The sequence below is a fragment of the Mobula hypostoma genome, chromosome 24 (assembly GCF_963921235.1).
Source record: "Mobula hypostoma chromosome 24, sMobHyp1.1, whole genome shotgun sequence".
Taxonomy (NCBI): Eukaryota; Metazoa; Chordata; class Chondrichthyes; order Myliobatiformes; family Myliobatidae; genus Mobula; species Mobula hypostoma.
The window spans coordinates 23,274,193-23,294,257 of record NC_086120.1 but is presented as its reverse complement, the minus strand read 5'-3'; the positions used below and the strand labels follow the sequence as shown (position 1 = coordinate 23,294,257).

Genomic DNA, 20,065 nt, shown 5'->3' with positions numbered 1-20,065 from the left:
ACATGAGGCTATTAAACAAGATAAGAGCCCATGGTAGTACAGGAAAGGCACTAACATGGATAGAAGATTGGCTGACTGTCAGGAGGAAGAGTGGGAATACAGGGGGCTTTGTCTGGTTCTCTGCTGAAGACTAGTGTTCTATAGGGGTTGGTGTTGGGACTGCTCCTTTTCAATGTTTTAGGTCTATGATTTGTATGATGGACTGAATGGCTTTGTGGCCAAGTTTGCAGACAATACAAATACAAGTGGAGCGGCAGGTAGTGTTGGAAGAAGCAGGGAGTTTGCAGAAGGACTTGGAAAGATTGGGAGAATGGGCTAAGAAGTGGCAGATAGAATATAGTGTAGGGAAATGTATGGTCATGCACTTTGGTAGAAGGTATAAAGGCATGGACTATTTTTTAAACAGGAAGAAAATTCAAATGTCAGGGTGCAAAGGAACTTGGGAGTCCTTACGCAGGATTTCCTAAAGGTTAACTTGTAGGTTGAGTCAGTGGTAAGGAAGGCAGTTCTTTCGAGAGGACTAGAATATAAGAGTAAGGAGGTGATGCTGAGACTTTATAGGGTATTGGTCAGACCGCACTTGGAGTATTGTGAGCAGTTTTGGGCCCCTTATCTAAGAAAAGGTGTGCTGGCATTGAAGAGGGTCCAGGGAAGTTCACAAGAATGATCGTGAGAATGAAAGAGTTAATGTACGAGGAGTGTTCGATGGCTCTGGGCCTAAACTTGCAGGAGTTTGGAAGATTGAGGGGGAATCTCATTGAAACCTATCAAAAATTAAAAGATCAAGATAGTGGATGTGGAGAGGATGTTTCCAGTAGTGATTAAGTCTAGGACCAGAGGACACAGCTTCAGAATGAAGGGACATCCATTTAGAACAGAAATTAGAAGTATTTTCTTTAGCCAGAGGGTAGTGAATCTGTGGAATTCATCGCCACAGATGGCTATGGAGGCCAAGTCATTGGGTATGTTTAAAGTAGAGCTTGATAGGTTCTTGATTGGCCAGGGTGTCAAATGTTGCGGGGAGCAGGCTGTAGAATAGGGTTGAGAGGGATGATAAGTCAGCCATGATGGAGCAGACTCAATGGGCCGAATTGCCTAATTCTGCTCCTTTGTCTTATGGTTGCACTTAACAAAGACTGAAATAATTTATTCATTCTGATCAACTCAGTGCTACATGAAAGGGCTACTTTGACTTCTGGATGTTTGATTACGTTCTTAACTTGTGCTCCTGTTACGTTCCTTCATTGTGTTTAGTTGGTGACACAACAGTTCTGGGCTCGTCGACCTTGTCTGCATTTATTGAACATGACAACCCACAACAGCCCGTTTAGACTGCCTAGTCAGTGCCACCTTCTCCAGTATTCAACTTGCTCACGTCTTTAATTCCCTTTTATTCTCCAATAAATTATATTTTCCTTTCATGTACTGCTTCCCTGCATCTAGTAACTGATTTTCCTTTTTTTTAAAATTTTATTTTTATTTGGATAAGGAATTCACAATTATCATGTACTTTTTTCACACATATAACCTTTTCCATTTTTTTATATGTATAAAACTACAATTATTTATACATTCTTAAGTACACATTGAGATGATATAAAACTAAAATAAACATTTAAATAGATAATTATGTACTGTGGTAAATCTAACCTATTAGGCTAAGTAATGAAATTAGTTGTTAAGAAAAATGGTAATAATAGTTTCCATACAACCCTTCTGGACCATTTCCACTGGTCCAAAATGTTGCATACAAGCCTATATACCAACCATTGTAGGTGTTTATATCCCAATTTGTTCATGCTTGTTCCTGCCCGCAGACATAATTATCCAATCCCTATGTACTTATTTACTTAATTTTTTCTTTTTTTTTTAATCCCTTTCCCAAATCTTTCCCTTTACTTGTGTTAATTCTCTATTTTCCAAAAAAAAACAACAAACATTTAGACTAGGGGTGCTTACGTTAGCAATATTACTGTGTTGATGAGAAGAGCAGTATAAATCATTAGGAGAGTCATCTAAAGTCTGCTCGCATTGGGGTTATATATTCAATCTATTTGTTCCAGATTTGATAAAATTTTTCTTCTTGAGTTCTCAGGGAGTAAGTCAACTTTTCCATTTTAAATATTTCCAAGATAATTTCATACCAATCTTCTAATGTAGGTGGTATTGGATTTAGCCATTTTCTAGTGATTGATTTCTTACTTGCCGCTAAGAGGGCCTGCAGCAACTTTATATCTTCCTTCTGTTCAAGGAACAATACATGCCCCAAATAGAGCGTCTGAAAGTTCAGAGGTATCTGGGACCTAAGTACCTTAACTAATGTTCTATGAATACCTTCCCAAAATAGACTTAATTTAGGGCAATCCCAGAAAATATGAAAATGATTTGCCTCCTTGGAGCCGCACCTTCTCCAACACATCACATTTGTATCTTTATATTTTTCCTGATATGGGGTCTTGAAGTATCTTATAATGTTTTTCCAACAATGTTCTCTCCAAGTCAAAGAATTAGTCGAGGACCATTGAAAGCTGCAGATTTTCCCCCAAGCCTCCTCTGAAAGTACCAACCCTGCTTCTTTCTCCCACTTCTCTTTAATATACAGTGTATTTAAGTAACTGATTTTCCAACCAGCTTCCCGGTGAAGAGTTTATTCTAATCCTTTTGTAATTCCTTCTATAACTCCTGCATTTGTACCTCCCATCACCATTTTGAAATCACCTTCCATTATCTTAACTACTTGTAGGATAAATTGAAAGCACTTTGTATTCTAACACTTTATATAGAAAATTGGAATGTTTAATATCTCACTGGAGTAGAATCACCTGCACAATCTATTTGTGCATTTGTTTCTGTTTCTGTCTATTTATTGCCTCTGTATATTGTTTATTCGCAGATTCAAGATCAGCTACCACATCTAAAAGCAATTGTACAATACAAGGAGGAACTGAAAGAGAAAAGACCAAACCTTTACACGGTACGTTATTATCGAAAGCCGGACTAAGAATCAAGTAAAGAAAATAATGATGCGAAAAGTTTTGGATAAGATGAGTACAGGTGTACTGAGAAAGCTGAAGAGATGCTAGGCAGGTGATTTTAAGGATTTAAAGTATGGTTATGAATTGGTTGCCATAATCTGTAAGGAAGCAATAATGGAAGGTTGGAGAATGGGGAACCAATAGTAGCTAGTGCAAAGTCAGTTGTTACAAAGAGCATAGGAATACCCCAGAAATGTCACTTGGTCCACAGACGGCTATGGACAAGGATACTGAACGTCCTGGATAGATACGGGGTTGTAAGAGGAAGTAGGTTTCGATCTATAGAAGATGAACCTTTACGATAGAACATCCTCAAGAATTGTAATAATTGTATTTGTAATTCAGAAGTGTCTCTAATATGTTTTTGTTCCTTGCACCCCACAAAGTGGTCAGAGTTCATGCAGCTCGGGAAGGATGTGCCCGATTCACAACTGGATGAGACCATTGCCTCCCAAAAGCCCAATCAATGTTGCACACTCATCTACACTTCAGGGACCACCGGAAAGCCAAAGGGAGTCATGTTGAGCCATGATAACGTAAGTGTTGTTCTGTTAAAGCAATATTATTTTACAGCTAAATAACCTGTTAGATATATGTAGTGATTTTTCCATTACATAAATAAAATTAAGGTCTTGATTCAGGCTAAAATGATCAGGATTAATCTGTCTTTTATGTCTACATTATGTGTGTATGGACGTATCAGTTACTGATTGTACTTGCCACTGCAAAGTCTATTGACTTTTCCAACCAAGTCAATAGAGCTACAAAGCAGTTCTATTGAATTTGCTGGGACTGTATGGATGGAGTGAGTATAATAGGTAGAGGATACTTCCACACCCTCGGGTTTTAGCTGCTTCAACTCATTGGTCTCCCATTATACCTGTCACTCAATCTCATCGGCTTCTGTCTGACCAAGTGAGCTATCACTTCTGCAGCTCAGAGTCTTGGTTGTTAAAGTGTCTGAACAAGAAAGGAAAAACCAGCTTGCTGACCCAGCATAGTTTGAATCTTTACTATTTATTTCTTTTATTTAGTGATGCAGTACTGAACCGGCCCTTCTGACCCAATGAGCTGCTCAGCCCAGCAACCCAGCTGTTTAACCCTAGCCTCATCACAGGAGAATTCACAACAACCAATTAACCTGCTAGACAGCACGTCTTTAGACTGTGGGAGGAAACCGGAGCACCTGAGGGAAATGCGTACTGTCACAGAAAGAGCGAACAAACTACTTACAGATGGTGCTGGAATTGAACTCTGACCTCTGACTCCCCGAGCTGTGATAGTGTCACGGTGATTGCTATGGTACCGTGGCTCCCCACATGTCACTGTAGTTGTACAGTGCTTATTGAATAAATCAGCATGAATTGTGTGATGAAAATCATTTTAACTTGTAATAATCGTTTTATCTGCGGCTCTTTTTTTTGTCTCTCAATATTATACACTAAGCAGGGCTGTAACAGTTGTATTATTAATGGAGTGTTGCGTAAGAGCTCCAAAGTTATTGCTGCGGGGCCTGTACAATATTACTCACCCTGAAGCAGCAGAACCCAAGGGAACATAACGGCAAACTCGTGTCTTTTGAACTCGTGTCATCGATGATCAATCACTGTTTGATTCATTCCTGACTCAGATTCATGTTGCCTCTGACCCACCCCACCCAAACAAAAATTCATAAGAAATAGAAGCAGGAATAAGCCATGTGACCCTCAGTTTCTCTCCTGCAGTTGAGTAGGATCTGATTTCGGAAGGTTCCGTCAGAGCACAGTGTATCATGTAAACAGTGTGTACTGCAGCCACTGTGCACTGGTTGAGGACGGGGCAAATGTTCCGGGTGACGGACAGGTGCCAATCAAGCAAGTTTGTTCTTGATGGAGGGAGTTTCTTGAGCGTTGGAGCTCCGCTCGCTAAGGCGAGTTTATGGAATTCTGTCACATTCCTCACAAGCTGCTTTGGGGTGAGCGACCACAGAGGTTCACAAAGGTGGCCCACAATCACCTTTTCAGTGGCAGTATAGGGAGTTTATTACGTGCTGGTCTTGCCTGTGATGGCCCAACCCTAGAAACCAATAACTTAACAAAATAATGCCAGCTCGTTATTTTTAAATCTGCAGCTAACGTGGACAGCGAATGCAGCAGGAAATATGGTGAACCTTCGGCCAGCCACTGAGAGCCAGGAGTCTATTATCAGCTACCTTCCGCTGAGTCACATTGCTGCACAGATGATCGACATCTGGCTGTCCGTAAAGTTTGGAGGAATCACTTACTTTGCACAACCTGATGCACTGAAGGTAACAAAAAATGAACAGAGTATGGAATATGTTTCTGTCAAATCAGTGTTTCACATTTGTGTTGCTTTGTAGGCTGCTGACTGATACAGGTTGGTATCAACTGGTGAACCTCTGCACAACTATAAGCAATGGAACTCACTGATCTTCTGACAGGAGGAAGAAAGCAGAAAGTTTTCTATTTGTGATGCGGTGTTTTTCTGATAAAATCTCTGGTGCTCAGGGTTGTGGACAATTGCATACAACCACAACTTGACTTCTATTGTTGCAAAAAATCCAATGTCTTTATCCGCAGTTAGGAAAAAAAAATGACTACGCTAAATAACTCACACTAGCCCCCTCGGAGGGATCAGAAGTGGAAAGGGGGAGCAGTTTCAGGCTCCCGGGTGTCACCATTTCCGAGGATCTATCCTGGGCCCAACATATCGATGCAGATACAAAGAAAGCACGACAGTGGCTGTATTTCATTCAAAGTTTGAGGAGATTTGCTATGTCACCAAAGGCACTTGCAAATTTCAACAGATGTATTGTGGAGGGCATTCTAACTGGCTGCTTCGGGAGCACTGCATAGGATTGATACAAGCTGCAAAAAGTTGAAAACTCGGTCAGCTCCATCACGAGCATCCGCCTCCCCAGCATCCAGGATGTCTTCAAGGAGCGACGCCTCAAAAAGGGGGCATCCATCATTAAGGACCCCCATCACCCAGGACATGCCCTCCTCTCATTGCTACCATCAGGAACGAGGTACAGAAGCCTGAAGGCACACACTCAACTGTTCAGGAACAGCTTCTTCCCCTCTGCCATCCGATTTCTAAATGGACAATGAACCCATGAACACTACCTCACTACTTTTTTTGCACTTATATATATATATATATATATATATATATATATATATAATTTACTGTAATTTGAACTTTTTATTACTATATATTACTTATACTGCTGCCACAGAACAACAAATTTCACAACATATGCCAGTGATATTAAACCTGAATCTGATTATGAGTATTAGGAAAGGTACTAAGAACAATCAAAGCTTAGTGAATGCAAGCACGAGGAAGTCTGCAGATGCTGGAAATTCAAGCAACACACACAAAATGCTGCAGGCCAGGCAGCATCTATAGAAAGAGGTACAGTCGACGTTTCAGGCCGAGACCCTTTGTCAGGACTAACTGAAAGAAGAGATAGAGATTTGAGAGGGGGAGGGGGAGATCCGAAATGCCCTCCATCTTCCTCTGGTGCTCCTCTCCAACCCCCCCCTTTCTTTCCCCCTCGGCCTCCCGTCCCATGATCCTCTCCCTTCTCCAGCCTTGTATCCCTTTTGCCAATCAACTTTCCAGCTCTTAGCTCCATCCCTCCCCCTCCTGTCTTCTCCTTTCATTTTGGATCTCCCCCTTCCCCTTCCACTTTCAAATCTCTTAATATCTCTTCTTTCAGTTAGTCCTGATGAAGGGTCTCGGCCCGAAATGTCGACTGTACCTCTTCCTATAAAAGCTTAGTGAAAGCTCTCAAAGGAGCTTGTGGACTAGGTGAAGTAGTTGGCACAGTACCCTGGGCTGAAGAGCATGTACCATGCTGTCCTGTTCTATGTCTTATGTAAGGGAGAATTTTTTGGGAAGAATATTACAGAATCTGGAGCTGTCCATAACCGAGCGCGGTTTCTAGGTCACGTTTAAGCATCCAGAATTGAAATTGTTGGTAGAATTGGATGAGGTTACAGAAGTGCAGAGATCTTTTTACTCAGTGTTTATGGTTGATGTAGAGACAGCTAAAGTTTGAGTTGATTGAAAGGATATTAATCATTGGATATGGGGACAGAGTAAATGTAGCAGATTGCAGAGGATAATGGGCAGAACAGGCAGGTTGAATCAGACTGTTCTGGATTGATTTAAAATACAACATTTCACCTTTCTTATAATTCAAAAAAAATTGTCAGCGAAAAAAAAACAAGGCACGCAAATGTGAGGATAACAAAGTTGATCAGCAGGATGGTTTGAAGTGGTTGGCGGTATTATGAATTGCTACATGGAAATGAAGTTTCTAAGTCTCTGTTTAATAACACATTAGTGAAAACTGAGACCGTTCCACCCGTTCACCATTCCTTGCTTCTTCCGATAAAATGATGCAGCTTGAGGATGAGCCTTGTAGCAACTATGCAAATGTATCTGACCTGGGAATAAACCCCTATAAATATGACCTGGCCATGGGTTCATTGGTTCCATTTAATATCAGAGAATGTATACAGTATACAACCTGAAATTCTTACTCTTCACAGACATTCACGAAAACAGGAGAGAACTCCAGAGATTGAATGACAATAGACATGTTAGGACCCCAAAGCCCCCTCTTTCCCCCTCGCACACACAATCAGCAGCAAAGCATCAACCCCTCCCACTTATTTCACCAGAAAGCATCAGCACCCACGAAGCAAGCAATGGCAAAGCCCCCAAAGAGAGACCGTGATCTGCAGTCCAGCAAAAACTAATTTTTCACCTGACAACTTGATATGCCACAGGTTCTCTCTCCCTAACGAGGGACAGAGAGGTTTCGCCCCTTTTCCACGTCGAGAGGGGAGACCAATGAAACAAAACGGCTCGCTGATTACGATGTTAGAGTCTGCCGCGTCGCTTTGAGAGGTATCTAATGTGCTAAGCAATTAAATTTTGTTTCACTCGGCTTTGGATTGAAGATTAAAAAGAGAACTGCAGAAATTTAAAGAGGAGGCCATTTGATCTATGTTCATGATGGCCAAGTGAGCTTCCCAATTTCCAGCTTGCATCATGACTTTTCAAGTGGTTATCTGTTTATAAAGTGATGAGGATTTCTGCCTCCATCTCCTGCTCTAGCAGTGAATTCCTGATATTGCACTTATTGAGGTTGGATCCATTGCTTCCCTCTTACACGCCTGGGGAGACTGGGAGATCAGGTCTGTTGCAGAAGTAGCTGCTTGTGTGTTGGTGAATCTCCTCACAGCACTCTGCCATGTATCACTTTTGCACAACCCAGGAACTTCAGCTGCATTCTTCCAGTCTGCTGAATCGCACCAGTATTCAGGATGTACGTTGGAATAGCCAAATGCAGATTGGGTGACTGCATTCAGTCAACGGCAGTTAGTTAATGAAGGTATCTCATTAATTTTCCAAACAACAGGAATTCTGCAGATGCTGGAAATTCAAGCAACACACATCAAAGTTGCTGGTGAACGCAGCAGGCCAGGCAGCATCTATAGGAAGAGGCGCAGTCGACGTTTCAGGCCGAGACCTCCATCTCATTCTCTTTCCAACATACCTTGTCCACGCCTTCTACTCTGTGCCAACATGGCTTGAGAAACAACAGCTCTTCTGCTGGGCACGTAGCAGCCTTCTGGCTCCAATATTGAAACAGAAGCTTTCCCTGTTTCTGTCTGAGCTGACTGGTACTGCTGTAAGGTTACCCATCGGTTACTTAAATTGTTTTTTCACTCCCCATAGACGCTGACTGATCTGCTGGTCAAAACCAGAATTTTCCTTATAGTGTTTGACTCTGCAGCTTTAACGTGTTCCTTTGATTTCCTTTCCCTCCCCATTTGTCCTCATTAATCTATTAACCAGGTTACTCAGTACAATCGGGAATATTTCAGTAACCCTGACCTGGCCCTATTAGAGAGCCATCGCTGCCCCTGTCCTCTGTCACAGTAAACTAAATTAGTTTCTCACTTGTGCAGGAGGAGCTCAGCAGGACAGGCAACATCTATGAATGGGAATAAGCAGTCGACATTTCAGGTTGAGAATCATCAATGCGTCAGCCCAAAACGTCAACTGTTCATTCCCCTCCGTAGATGCTGCCCGACCTGCTGAGCTCCTCCAGCACATAGCGCGTGCTGCTTTAGATTTCCAGTATCTGCAGAACCTCTTGTGTCTATCGTTTTCTCACTTGCTCTGTTCTAAAGGAAGGCCGTTGACATTACTGCTGTTCCCTTTTCCACAAATGTTGTCTGACCTGTATTTCCAGTATTTTCTGTTTTGATTCCAGATCAACAACACCTGCGATTTTGTTTTTGATTTTTCTAGCTTGTAAAGTGTTTCTCCTCGTGAGTCCTAATAAGTTCAAATAAATTTGATTTCTCTTTTTGGAACAAGTCTTCACTATCATTCTAACAAAGAGGTATCAATAGCAGTGGCAGTGATGGTAGGTAACATTATTTAAAACAGTTCTTAATTTATCTTGGTGAATAACTTGGAGCTGGTCATATTGCTGACAATGACTTAGCAACTGGAAGGCTGCCTCTGTGTTCTCGAAGGCATTCTCTTCTACCAACAGAAGTATGCAACGCATGATCGAAATCTGGACGAATGGTGGCATTTCAGTCAGCTTGGAAGAATTATGTTCTGACAACGGAGCGAGAGATGGAATCAGTTTCAGCAGTAAGACTTCTTTTTGTAGCAGGGTTAAGGATGTATGAGGTTTCAGACTCACATTGATTATCTCTGACTTAGTTGTGAAATTTGTTGTTTTTGTGGCAGCAGTGCGAGACATGAGATTGCTGCATTACAAAATTAAATATATAGTGCAAAAGAGGAATAGCAAACTGGTGTTCATGAATCATTCAGAAATCTGATTGTGGAGGGAAATATCTGTTCATAAAATGATGAATGTAGGTCTTCAGGCTCCTGTTCGTCTTCCCCAATGATAGTAATGAGACGAGTGCATGTCACAGATGGTGAGGATCCCTAACAATTGGAGTCAATTGTTAAAGATGAGGTTTTGGAGTACTTGGTGACACAGGTCAAGATTGGACGAAGTCAGCATGGTTTCCTTAAGGGAAAATCTTGCCTGACGAACCTGTTGGAATTCTTTAAGGAGATTGCAAGTAGGATAGATAAAGGGGATACAGTGGATGTTGTATATTTGGACTTCCAGAAGGCCTTTGACAAGGTGCCATACATGAGGCTGCTTACCAAGTTAAGAGCCCATGGTATTACAGGAAGGTTACTGGTATGGTTAGAGCATTGGTTTATTGGTAGGAGGCAGCGAGTGGGAATAAAACGATCCTTTTCTGGTTTGCTGCCAGTGACTAGTGGTGTTCCACAGGGGTCAGATTTGGGACTGCTTTTTATGCTGTATATAATGATTTGGATGATGGAATAGATGGCTTTGTTGCCAATTTTGCAGATTATGTGAAGATTGGTGGAGGGGGGCAGGTAGTGTTGAGGAAACAGGAAGGCTCAGAAGGACTTAGACAGATTAGGAGAATGGGCAAGAAAGTGGCAAATGAAATGCAATGTTGGAGAATGCATGGGCAAGCACTTTGGTAGAAGAAATAAATGTGCAGACTATTTTCTAAATGGGGAGAAAATTCAAAAATCTGGGATGCAAAGGGACTTGGGAGTCCTTGTGCAGAACACCCTGTAGGTTAACTTGCACGTTGAGTCAGTAGTGAGGAAGGCAAATGCAAAGTTATCATTCATTTCAAGAGGTCTAGAGTAGGGACGTGATGCTGAAGATTTATAAGACACAGGTGAAGTCTCTCCTTGAGTATCGTGAACATTTTTGGGCTGTTCATCTAAGAAATGATGTGCGGGCATTGGAGAGGGTCCAGAGGAGGTTCACAAGAATGATTCCAGGAACAAAAGGGTTATCATATGAGGAACGTTTGATAGCTCTGGGCCTTTACTCACTGGAATTTGGAAGGATGAGAAGGATCTCATTGAAACCTTTTGAATGTTGAAAGGCCTAGACAGAATAGATGTGGAAAGGACATTTCCCATTGTGATGGAGTCTAGGACAAGAGGGCACAGCCTCAGAATAGAGGAGCGTCCATTCAAAGCAGAGATGTGGAGAAATTTCCTTATCCATAGGGTGGTGAAATTGTGGAATTGCTGTGGAGGCCAGGTCATTGGATCTAATTGAGACGGAGATTGCTAGTTTCTTGATTGGCTGTGGGATCAAAGGTTATGGGAAGAAGGCCGGGGAGTGGCACTGAGGAGAAGGAAAATTGATCAGCTGAGATTGAATGGCGGAGCAGGCTTGATTGGCCAAATGGCCTAATGATGGATGAACCTTCCTGAGAGATCATCTTTTGACAATGTCCTTGACGGTGGGGAGGGTTGTGCCCATGATGGTGCTGTCTAAATCAACAACCCTCTGCAGCCTCTACCAATTCTGTATGTTGGAGTCTCCAGGCGGTGATGCAAGGGGGCAGGACACTGTCCACCATGCATCTGTAGAAATTTAAAGAGTCTTTACTGGGCTAAAGAGGAGGACAAATACTAGATAGTACACTTGTATAAATTTTCTCAGTTCTTCGAGCCACTAAGAGGTATTCAAGTCGAGTCAATTTTATTATCATTTAACTATATACATGGTTACCGTCAAACGAGATGTTTCTCTGGACCAGGGTGTAAAGCACAGTAGTACGCAATAACTTGGGAAAATAAGGATAAAGTCTACAGATGAATTAGGAATAAATAGAACAAAGTAAAGTGCATAAATTAAATACTGTAAGGTACAGAACAGATTGACCAGTGGGCGACGCTTCAAATGCGAAGTGGCAGGGAGTTCAGGAGCCTTGCGGCCTGAGGGAAGAAACTTTCCCATCCTGACCGTTCTTGTTTTTATGCATCGGAGTCTCCTGCTGAATGGTAGAAAGTCAAAGAGGATGCTGGATGGATTGTTGGCATCCTTGTTAACGCTAAGGGCCCTGCGTATGCAGCGCTCCTGATGAATCAAGTCAAGTCACTTTTTATTGTCATTTCGACCATAACTGCTGGTACAGTACGCAGTAAAAATGAGACAACGTTTTTCAGGACCATGGTGCTACATGAAACAATGCAAAAACTACACTGAATGTCCACGATTGATGGTAGGAGACCCCTGTGATCCTCTCAGCTGTTTCACAGTCCTTTCTAGGGTTTAATGGTGCTTCTGTAAAATTCGGGTAAGATGGTTAGGGGGTGGGGGTGTTCTTGCTTGCCTCGATCTCCTTAGGAAGTGAAGGTGCTGCTCTGCCACCCTGTTCAGGGAGGTGATATGAAGGGACCAGGTGAGGTCATCCATGATGTGGATTCCCAGGAACTTGGACCAAGTTGTACAAATTTAACAGAAGAGGGCTAAGGGCTAGTAAATCGTATAGTCCAAACAGAAATGCATTGTGAAAATTTGCCAAAGTTGGTGAAATTGTTGGAAGAAAGCTTTGAGGTAGATGTGTTTGAAGTTGCAGATTCAAGGATGCATAACAGATTGTTTTGTCAAACTAACTTGGCCTCAAGGAAAAGTGAGGTTTGTTACATGTTAGAAAGCTCAGAGTTTCAGCTTAAAGTAATTAGTGAATCGGCAGGAAAGAATATGAGTGAAATACAACAATGCCTGTAGGGGTGACTGAAAAAAGGTTCAACTGGAGGCTAAAAAATACCCTAAGGATATGTGACTGTTGGAACACTGGGAGGAAATGTGACTTCCACAGACGGGACTTGTATTCTGCTTTTGGCAAAATGTATTCAGTGTGCGGAAGGAACAATTACGTTACTAATTCAATGGAAAAGGATCATCTGCACACAGGCAGCCAGAAAAATTGACGAGAAACCGGAAACAATATTTGTTCCTGCTGAGGTCAGTGTTTATGGTTCAGTGTTGGATATGTTGCAGAGACCCCAGAAGAGGAACAGGCCCATGTTGTCTGTACCGAACATGACACCAAATTAAACCAAATCTCCTCTACCTCCATGGCACCTGTATTTCTCCTTTCCCTGCATATCCATGTGTTTGAAATCCTCTTAAATGCCACTACTGCACCTGTTTGCACCATTACCCTGGCAGCTCATTCCACGTAGCCACCATGTTTAAAAACAGTAACATGCCCCACGCATCCCTGTTAAGCATAACCATCTCATCTTAAATGCACAACCATTAATTATTGACATTTCTATCCTGGGAGAAAATATCTGACTGTTTTACCTGTCATTGTTTCTCATAGTCTTATAAATATCTGTCATGCATTTTGTAGCACAGCATCCACCAGTGTCATAGTGCGTACATAACATAGTAACCCAGATGTGTTCAAATATTACAAATACCGGGCCTTTGGTGATAGAATTAGACACCTTAAAGAAGGGCAGCACGCTAACATAGTGGTCAGCTCAACGCTTTACAATACAGGCGATCTGGCTTCAATTCCCACTGCTGCCTGTAAGGAGTTTGTATGTTCTCCCCGTGACAGTGTGGGTTTCCTCCGGGTGCTCTGGATTCCTCCAACAGTCCAAAGACGTACCGTTCGTTAGGTTAATTGGTCATTGTAAATTGTCCTGTGATTAGGCTGGGATTAAACTGGGGCGGCGCACCTCTAAGGGCTGGAAGGGCCTGTTTGCACTGTATCTCAATAAATAATTAAAGATTACCGCACTAGGCTTGATGAAAATGTGTATCTGATGCAACATGCCAATAAGTGATTTAGTTCAGGGGTTCCCAACCTTTTTTATGCTGTGGAGCATGTTTTGCATACTCCTTTAAACTTACCGGGTTCAGTGGAAAATATTACATGTAGCTTGTAAAAGAGTGAATGAACTCTGTGTTTCTCCCTCCAACCTCTCCCACCCACCCCCACCTTTGATCTCTACTCCTCATCTTTTTTCTTCTCCAGTCCTGATAAAGGATCTCGGCCCGAAACATCGACTGTGCTCCTTTCCATAGTTGCTGCCTGAGTTTCTCCAGCATTTTGTGTGTGTTGAAAGAAGACTGTGTTGGGATGTTGTGGGCCCCAGCTTGGGTACCCCTGGTTTGATTCGCCATTGTGTTCGGCCCAGACCTACCACCTGCTCCTGCGCTGCATTGTTCCATGAAAGATGAATACAGACTAGGTAGTTTGGTCAGTAAAACTCTGCTGAATCAAACACTTGTTTGTTTGTAAATCCGATTTACCTGACATCTAGTTCACTCATTAGTGCACTAAATCCTCATTATCCATGTATTTGTAAGGTTGGCTGCTCGTGACTGCGAATGCCGTTGAAGCATACAAACTGAAATTTGCTATGACCTGTTTCACACGCTCCCTTAAAATTTAGCGGGTTCAGTGGAGAAAATACAGCGTATAGCCTGTAAGAGATGTGAGCTGAGACTGTGTTGGGGTACGAATAGGAGTGGCCTCCAGTAACCAGGATAGTCTTCCAGCCAGGCACGCCAAAACCCTGGGAGTAGCAGATTATCAGGGCTTAACTGCATTCTGACTCTGGTATTACCTGCTTGAATCAGCTCAGCTGTAGCAATAATAAAGACAGGTGGATCACTGCTTGTGTATTTGGATTGTTAATTATAAAATAAAACCATTGATTCCATGCAAATGAGGGTCAATATAACTGCACACCCCCATGCTGTTAATTTTTTTATTATTTTAAATGTTCAAGGTGCATTCTGACACGAGTTTAGATGAGCACCCTTCATTAAAAATGCTTTTTGGACAGCACGTGCTGTTTAGGAACCATTCTGTGCCCGAGATTTTCCAAGGGGTAATGTGTTTGTTGGTGGAAGTTGCTCCACCAATAGCATGAAGTGTTGTAATTAGAGTTTTAACATTATAAAATGCAAAATGTTAATAGGAGTGCTGTGCGCCCACCTGCTTCAGGCTTCTGAACAAAACGCAATTATTAATTATTGAAATGTATCTCTCTAATAGGAATTGTATGATTCAAATTATCTTAATACCTCTAACATCTTGATAAATGCTGTGTAATGCTTTTGGTATGAATATTTCGATGTACACATTCCATAAAGATAAATTTCATATCCACAAAGAATTTAATTTTTGTCTCAAATTATAATTTGTGTCAGGGCTTAGTCCTCCCTGTCACTGCCAAAACACAGTGCATTGAACATTGAACATTGTAGTGAACAGTAAGAATAACTTTTGGTTTGATTCTAATTTACTTCAGGGCTCGTTGGTGAATACCATGAGAGAGGTGCGACCAACGGCGTTTATGGGTGTTCCTCGTGTCTGGGAGAAGATGCAAGAGAAAATGAAGACAGTAAGTGCAAAATCTTCAACCGTAAGGAGGAAAGTGGCTTCCTGGGCAAAGGATGTCGGTTTGAAAACCAACCTTGATCGCATGAATGGGTATGTATGGGATTGGAGCTTTCTAAATGTACTGTAGTTTGATCTTGTAATTTCTAATCAGTTTGGTATTTTAATCATAACTTTGTAGGAATAGCTGTGAACTTAGCTATTTTATTTTTGTTGCCTGTGATTTAAAAAAACTTCACTTGATGGATAAACTTTTCGATGCATTAAGATTTTAAATCTTAACTGCTTACATTTTGTTAACTTAATCGAACGTGTTTGCATTGATTGATGCAAAGATCTGTGAGCCACAAGCCAAAACATTGCAGGTTCTCAGTTAGGGGTATTAAGTTTACTGTGTTGTACCAAGCTCCCTCTATGCATCTCATGAGATGCCTGGTAATGGGTCACTGACATGTATTTTCCAGCCCGGGTATGTTTTATTTAAGGAGTGAGGTTGGATCCATCGAAACGCCAGGCCGATTATGGTCCGGAATGTGGCAGTGGGGTCCAAGCCCAGAGCATAACGCTGCGGGGATGACCCGGTGTTTGGACAGTTTAAATGCCAGGCCGGGTGTCGGGACCAGAGGCAAGGGTTGGGGCTGCTTTTGTTCCGCGGCATTTACTCCACCCTCCGGCTCGCTGAGGCCGTGCCCTCCTCCGGGGTTGGTGCCTGTGAGCTCCGCGGTAATTTAACCCACTGTGTAATGAACTGACATCGAGGCTGTGGGCCTGCTCCAGCTACTCCAGGCCTTGGGTCTATTGACTCCGTTTCATTCTGAATGTTTTTATTGTTTGCATGATTTGTTTTTTTTTCTCTGTTCATTGGGTGTTGGTCTTTTTAAAAATTTGTTTATTTTGGGTTTCTTGCTTTGTGGCTGCCTATAAGCAGATAAATCTCAAGGTATATAATTTATACATAAGTGCACTTTGAGTGTTAAGTTCTTCAGCCATTTTACTCAGGTCTATAGTGAAATGACCTAAGGTGAAGCCTTAAAGTGAGCTGTGTAAATAACAAGGCGACCTATAGGAAAATCAGAGTCTCCACTCGTAATATGATGCAGCTTATCGAAATATCTAAAAGTTGCTTCAAGCAGAGTTTGTTCAGACAATGATTAGTTGGGACATGGCATGATAAACCCGAAGAAACTAAGTCAGGAGAAAGAAAGAAAGAGCGTAAGTGAAATCGCGACCCCGGTTCCTGCTGCATGGGTTGAAAGCAGTCATCAAACTTCTGAAACGTCTCCAAGTTTTCTTGCCCTTTCCTTGCCTCGAATTATAAGTGTTGAAGAAAAAGTGCAACTAACCAGGTATTCCAGCTCTTTGTTGGGGCCTTGGCTTCTTTTGGATAAATTCCAGGTTAATGCTGAGCCTTGCTCCCAGTTTGCATGCAGCCTCTGCCTGCTATGCACATGTCATTAAGAATAGGGTTCTGCTTTGAGGAGCGTAGGGGTGACCCCGAAATACGGTGTTATTGGTTCGTGGGGGTTAGGGCAGTTCATTAAAAATTAGTCCTCCCTGTCACTGCCAAAACACAGTGCATTGAAAAGGCATATTTATATACCTTTTTATATGATAACAAAGCCTTTAATCGAGGGAAATGTCTTTTCAGAAACATGGCAGTATCCTGGAACTTCCGTCTAGCCAACAAATTGGTGTTCAAAGTGGTTCGGAATGCACTTGGATTGAATCGTTGCACCAAGTGTTATACTGGAGCGGCTCCAATTACCAAAGACACACTGGAGTTTTTCCTCAGTCTCAACATCCCCATATATGAGTTGTACGGAATGAGTGAGAGCTCAGGACCACACACCATTTCAGTTCCGAATTCCTTCCGACTTTCAAGGTAATATCACATCTTTCCATTCTGCATTTGAGTTATTAGATCAAATATTAGCGATGTTTCTGAAATCTCTTTCTGCCCCATCTGATATGTTTTCATAGAAGATTCTCCAGTGCATTTTTTCTGTTCTCTCCTGATGAGACACACAAGCACACACACCTACCCACCCTCAGCAGGCCAGGCAGCATCTATGGGGGAGAACAGTAATCAGGTGACGTTTTGGGTTGGAAAAGTTGACTGTTTACTCTTTCCCACGGATGCTGCCTGGCCTGCTGAGCTCCTTCAGCATTTTGTGTGTGTTACTGAGCCAGAGATGCCAGGCCAAGTCGGTTGATTCACCCAGGGTAGAATCTGCAGTTTGCTAATGAAGCTAACTTCTTTCTTGGAGTGTTCATTCATGAGTTACATGTCCAGAGGATTTTGACACATCAATTTCTACCCGGGGCACTGCACAGGAGGTGACATTAAAGCTGTGGGTGAAAGATTCCCTCAGAAGGTGTCAGCAAAAAACACCCAATTGCACTTTCTGCATTCGCCCCATTTCTCTTGAATCCCTCACTGTTTACCTTGAATGTACTCGGCCCCCATAACCACCTTGGGCATAGAATTCCAAAGCTTCGTGTCCTTGAGTGTAGAAGTTGCTTCTGTGTCCTGAAAGGCCTGAATTCTGAAACTGCCAGCCCAGTTTCTAGACACCACCAAGGAAAAGATCAACTCTTCATCTGCATGTCCTTTAGGAACCTACCACCCTGGTAATCAGTCTGGATCACCAGTTCCTTGCATTACGAGCCTAGCCCTCCTTGGGTAAGGAGACAGACCTGTGCACACTTCCTTGACGATGGAACACCTAGTCTCTTTATAACCTCTCAGTCTCTCGTATTTCGTGAATATCCTTTCTGCCAAAGTGGCTTACTTCATGCCATTGCATTGGCCAGGTCCTTGTCATTCATTTAGCTGGTCTCTGTCCCCGAAGGCTGTCTACATCTTAGCAGCCCACACTGCCACCTAAGTGAGCTTGGATGTATTATGCCTAATGTCTGTCATCCAGAACAACTGCAGCCCCTGCACCATTCTCTGCATCACCTCGCTGGTTATAGCCTTTCAACCTGCAAATTACTTGTTTATTCCTACCTATTTTCTATTTGTTAGCCAATCTGCAGTTCATGCCTTTATATTACCGCACCCCCCATGCCATACGCTCTAACTTTGTTTAATAGTCTTCTTCATCTTGTTTTATGGCAGTTGGCACCCAGCTTAATGGTGCATTACCGCCACAAATAATAGTTTAACAGGCTCCTTATCACCTTCTCAAAGGCTTCCTCAAAATGGGACGTTAATGACTACAAATTACAGAAGATATATTTAGGGGAGAATGGGGAAAGAAAACTCCGTGGCCTCCCCTCTTCACCTCATACAATGCAACATAAGCAAATGCTCTGGCAGCACCAGTGTACCCAGATGGTGCTTTTACTTTTCCACGGTTAACGATTTAATGTCTTTCAGCTGTGGAAAGGTGATGACCGGCTGTAAAACGAAGATCTTCAACCCTGACGCGGACGGCTGCGGCGAGATCTGTTTCTGGGGCAGGCATCTGTTCATGGGGTATCTGAACATGGAGGATAAGACGCAAGAAGCGATTGACGAGGATGGTTGGCTGCATTCGGGAGACCTGGGCAAGCACGACGAGAATGGCTTCCTCTATATAACAGGAAGAATTAAAGGTATTTCCTTTGATTCAATATCTATCAAATGACAACTTTGTGCAATTGTAGGCAAAATCTCACTTCCAAATATGCTGCTGTCTTATTTTCCATTTGTATTTTCTTAAGCTGTGCAAGTTGGTAGTGTAGTTAACAAAGCGAGTGGTGTTTTGCCCTTCATTAGTCAGGAGATTGAGTTCAAGAGCCATGAGGTAATGTTGCAGCCCAGTAAAACTCTGATTAGACACTTGGAGTATCCTGTTCAGCTTGCCCAACCTGGCCGTGCTTCTCTTTGCTGTGAAGGAAGATGAGATGCGGCTTGATAGGGGTGTGTATAAGATGATAAGAGGTACAGATAGCCACTCAGCAACTTTTTGTTCCCCCCCCCCAGTGGAAATGAGTAACACAAGAGGGCATAATTTTAAGGTGTTTGGTGGAAAAGAATAGAGGTGATATCAGGGTTGGATTTTTCCACACAGAGAGTCGTGGGTGCGTGGTTTCTGCTGCCAGGGTTATTGGGTTAAATGAACCCAACAAGAGGACATATTGGGTACATTTAAGAGAGATTAGCTTTATTTGTCGCAGCTACATCAAAATATACAGTGAAATATGTCATTAGCGTCAAATCAAATCAGTGATGATCGTACAAGTTTCACCACGTGTCCAGTCCCAATGTAGCATGCCCACAACTCACTAACTGGCTCATAGATGAAAGAGAATGGGAGGAGGGGAAGCATTAGATTGAGCCCAGAGTCGTTAAAAGGTTGGCACATTATTGTGGGCTGAAGGGCCTGTACTGTTCTGTGTTCTAAAACCAGTGGTGATTCCCTCTGTGTTTGCCACTATGTAATTATGTGTTCTGGTTACACGGTGCCAGTCTGTCTCTTCACCAACAGGATCCTAGATTTAATTAGTGGGATCAAGGGGATGTCTTGTAAGGAAAGACTGCAGTATGTTTACTATCCTCTCTGGAACCTGAAAAGATGACTGCTGTTTTTTTTGGGAAACAAAATGTTTTTAGTGGGTTTAACATTCTTAGGGGAATCTGGAGCTAGGAATAGGCTGCTTTTGCAGGACTGAGGTGAGGGAGGGATTTCTTCTCTCAGGTTACGGATCCTTTTTGTGTTGCACTCCTGGGTCAGTGGGTGCTGTGCTGTGTCTGAGTGCACTCCGGAA

The 20,065-nt window shown here is 42.5% G+C and overlaps 1 protein-coding gene across 6 annotated transcripts in view; it reads left to right on the top strand.

Annotated features, from left to right (window-relative positions):
• Window positions 1–20,065, top strand: part of acsbg2 (acyl-CoA synthetase bubblegum family member 2) — a 75,983-nt gene that overhangs the window by 46,227 nt on the left and 9,691 nt on the right. For all 6 annotated transcript variants that reach the window (XM_063032090.1, XM_063032091.1, XM_063032088.1 and 3 more), the window contains exons 7-12: window positions 2,894–2,974; window positions 3,422–3,571; window positions 5,146–5,322; window positions 15,222–15,403; window positions 16,959–17,192; window positions 18,693–18,910. In XM_063032090.1, coding sequence (XP_062888160.1) covers window positions 2,894–2,974; window positions 3,422–3,571; window positions 5,146–5,322; window positions 15,222–15,403; window positions 16,959–17,192; window positions 18,693–18,910 — 1,042 coding nt within the window. The remainder of the gene's footprint in view (window positions 1–2,893; window positions 2,975–3,421; window positions 3,572–5,145; window positions 5,323–15,221; window positions 15,404–16,958; window positions 17,193–18,692; window positions 18,911–20,065) is intronic.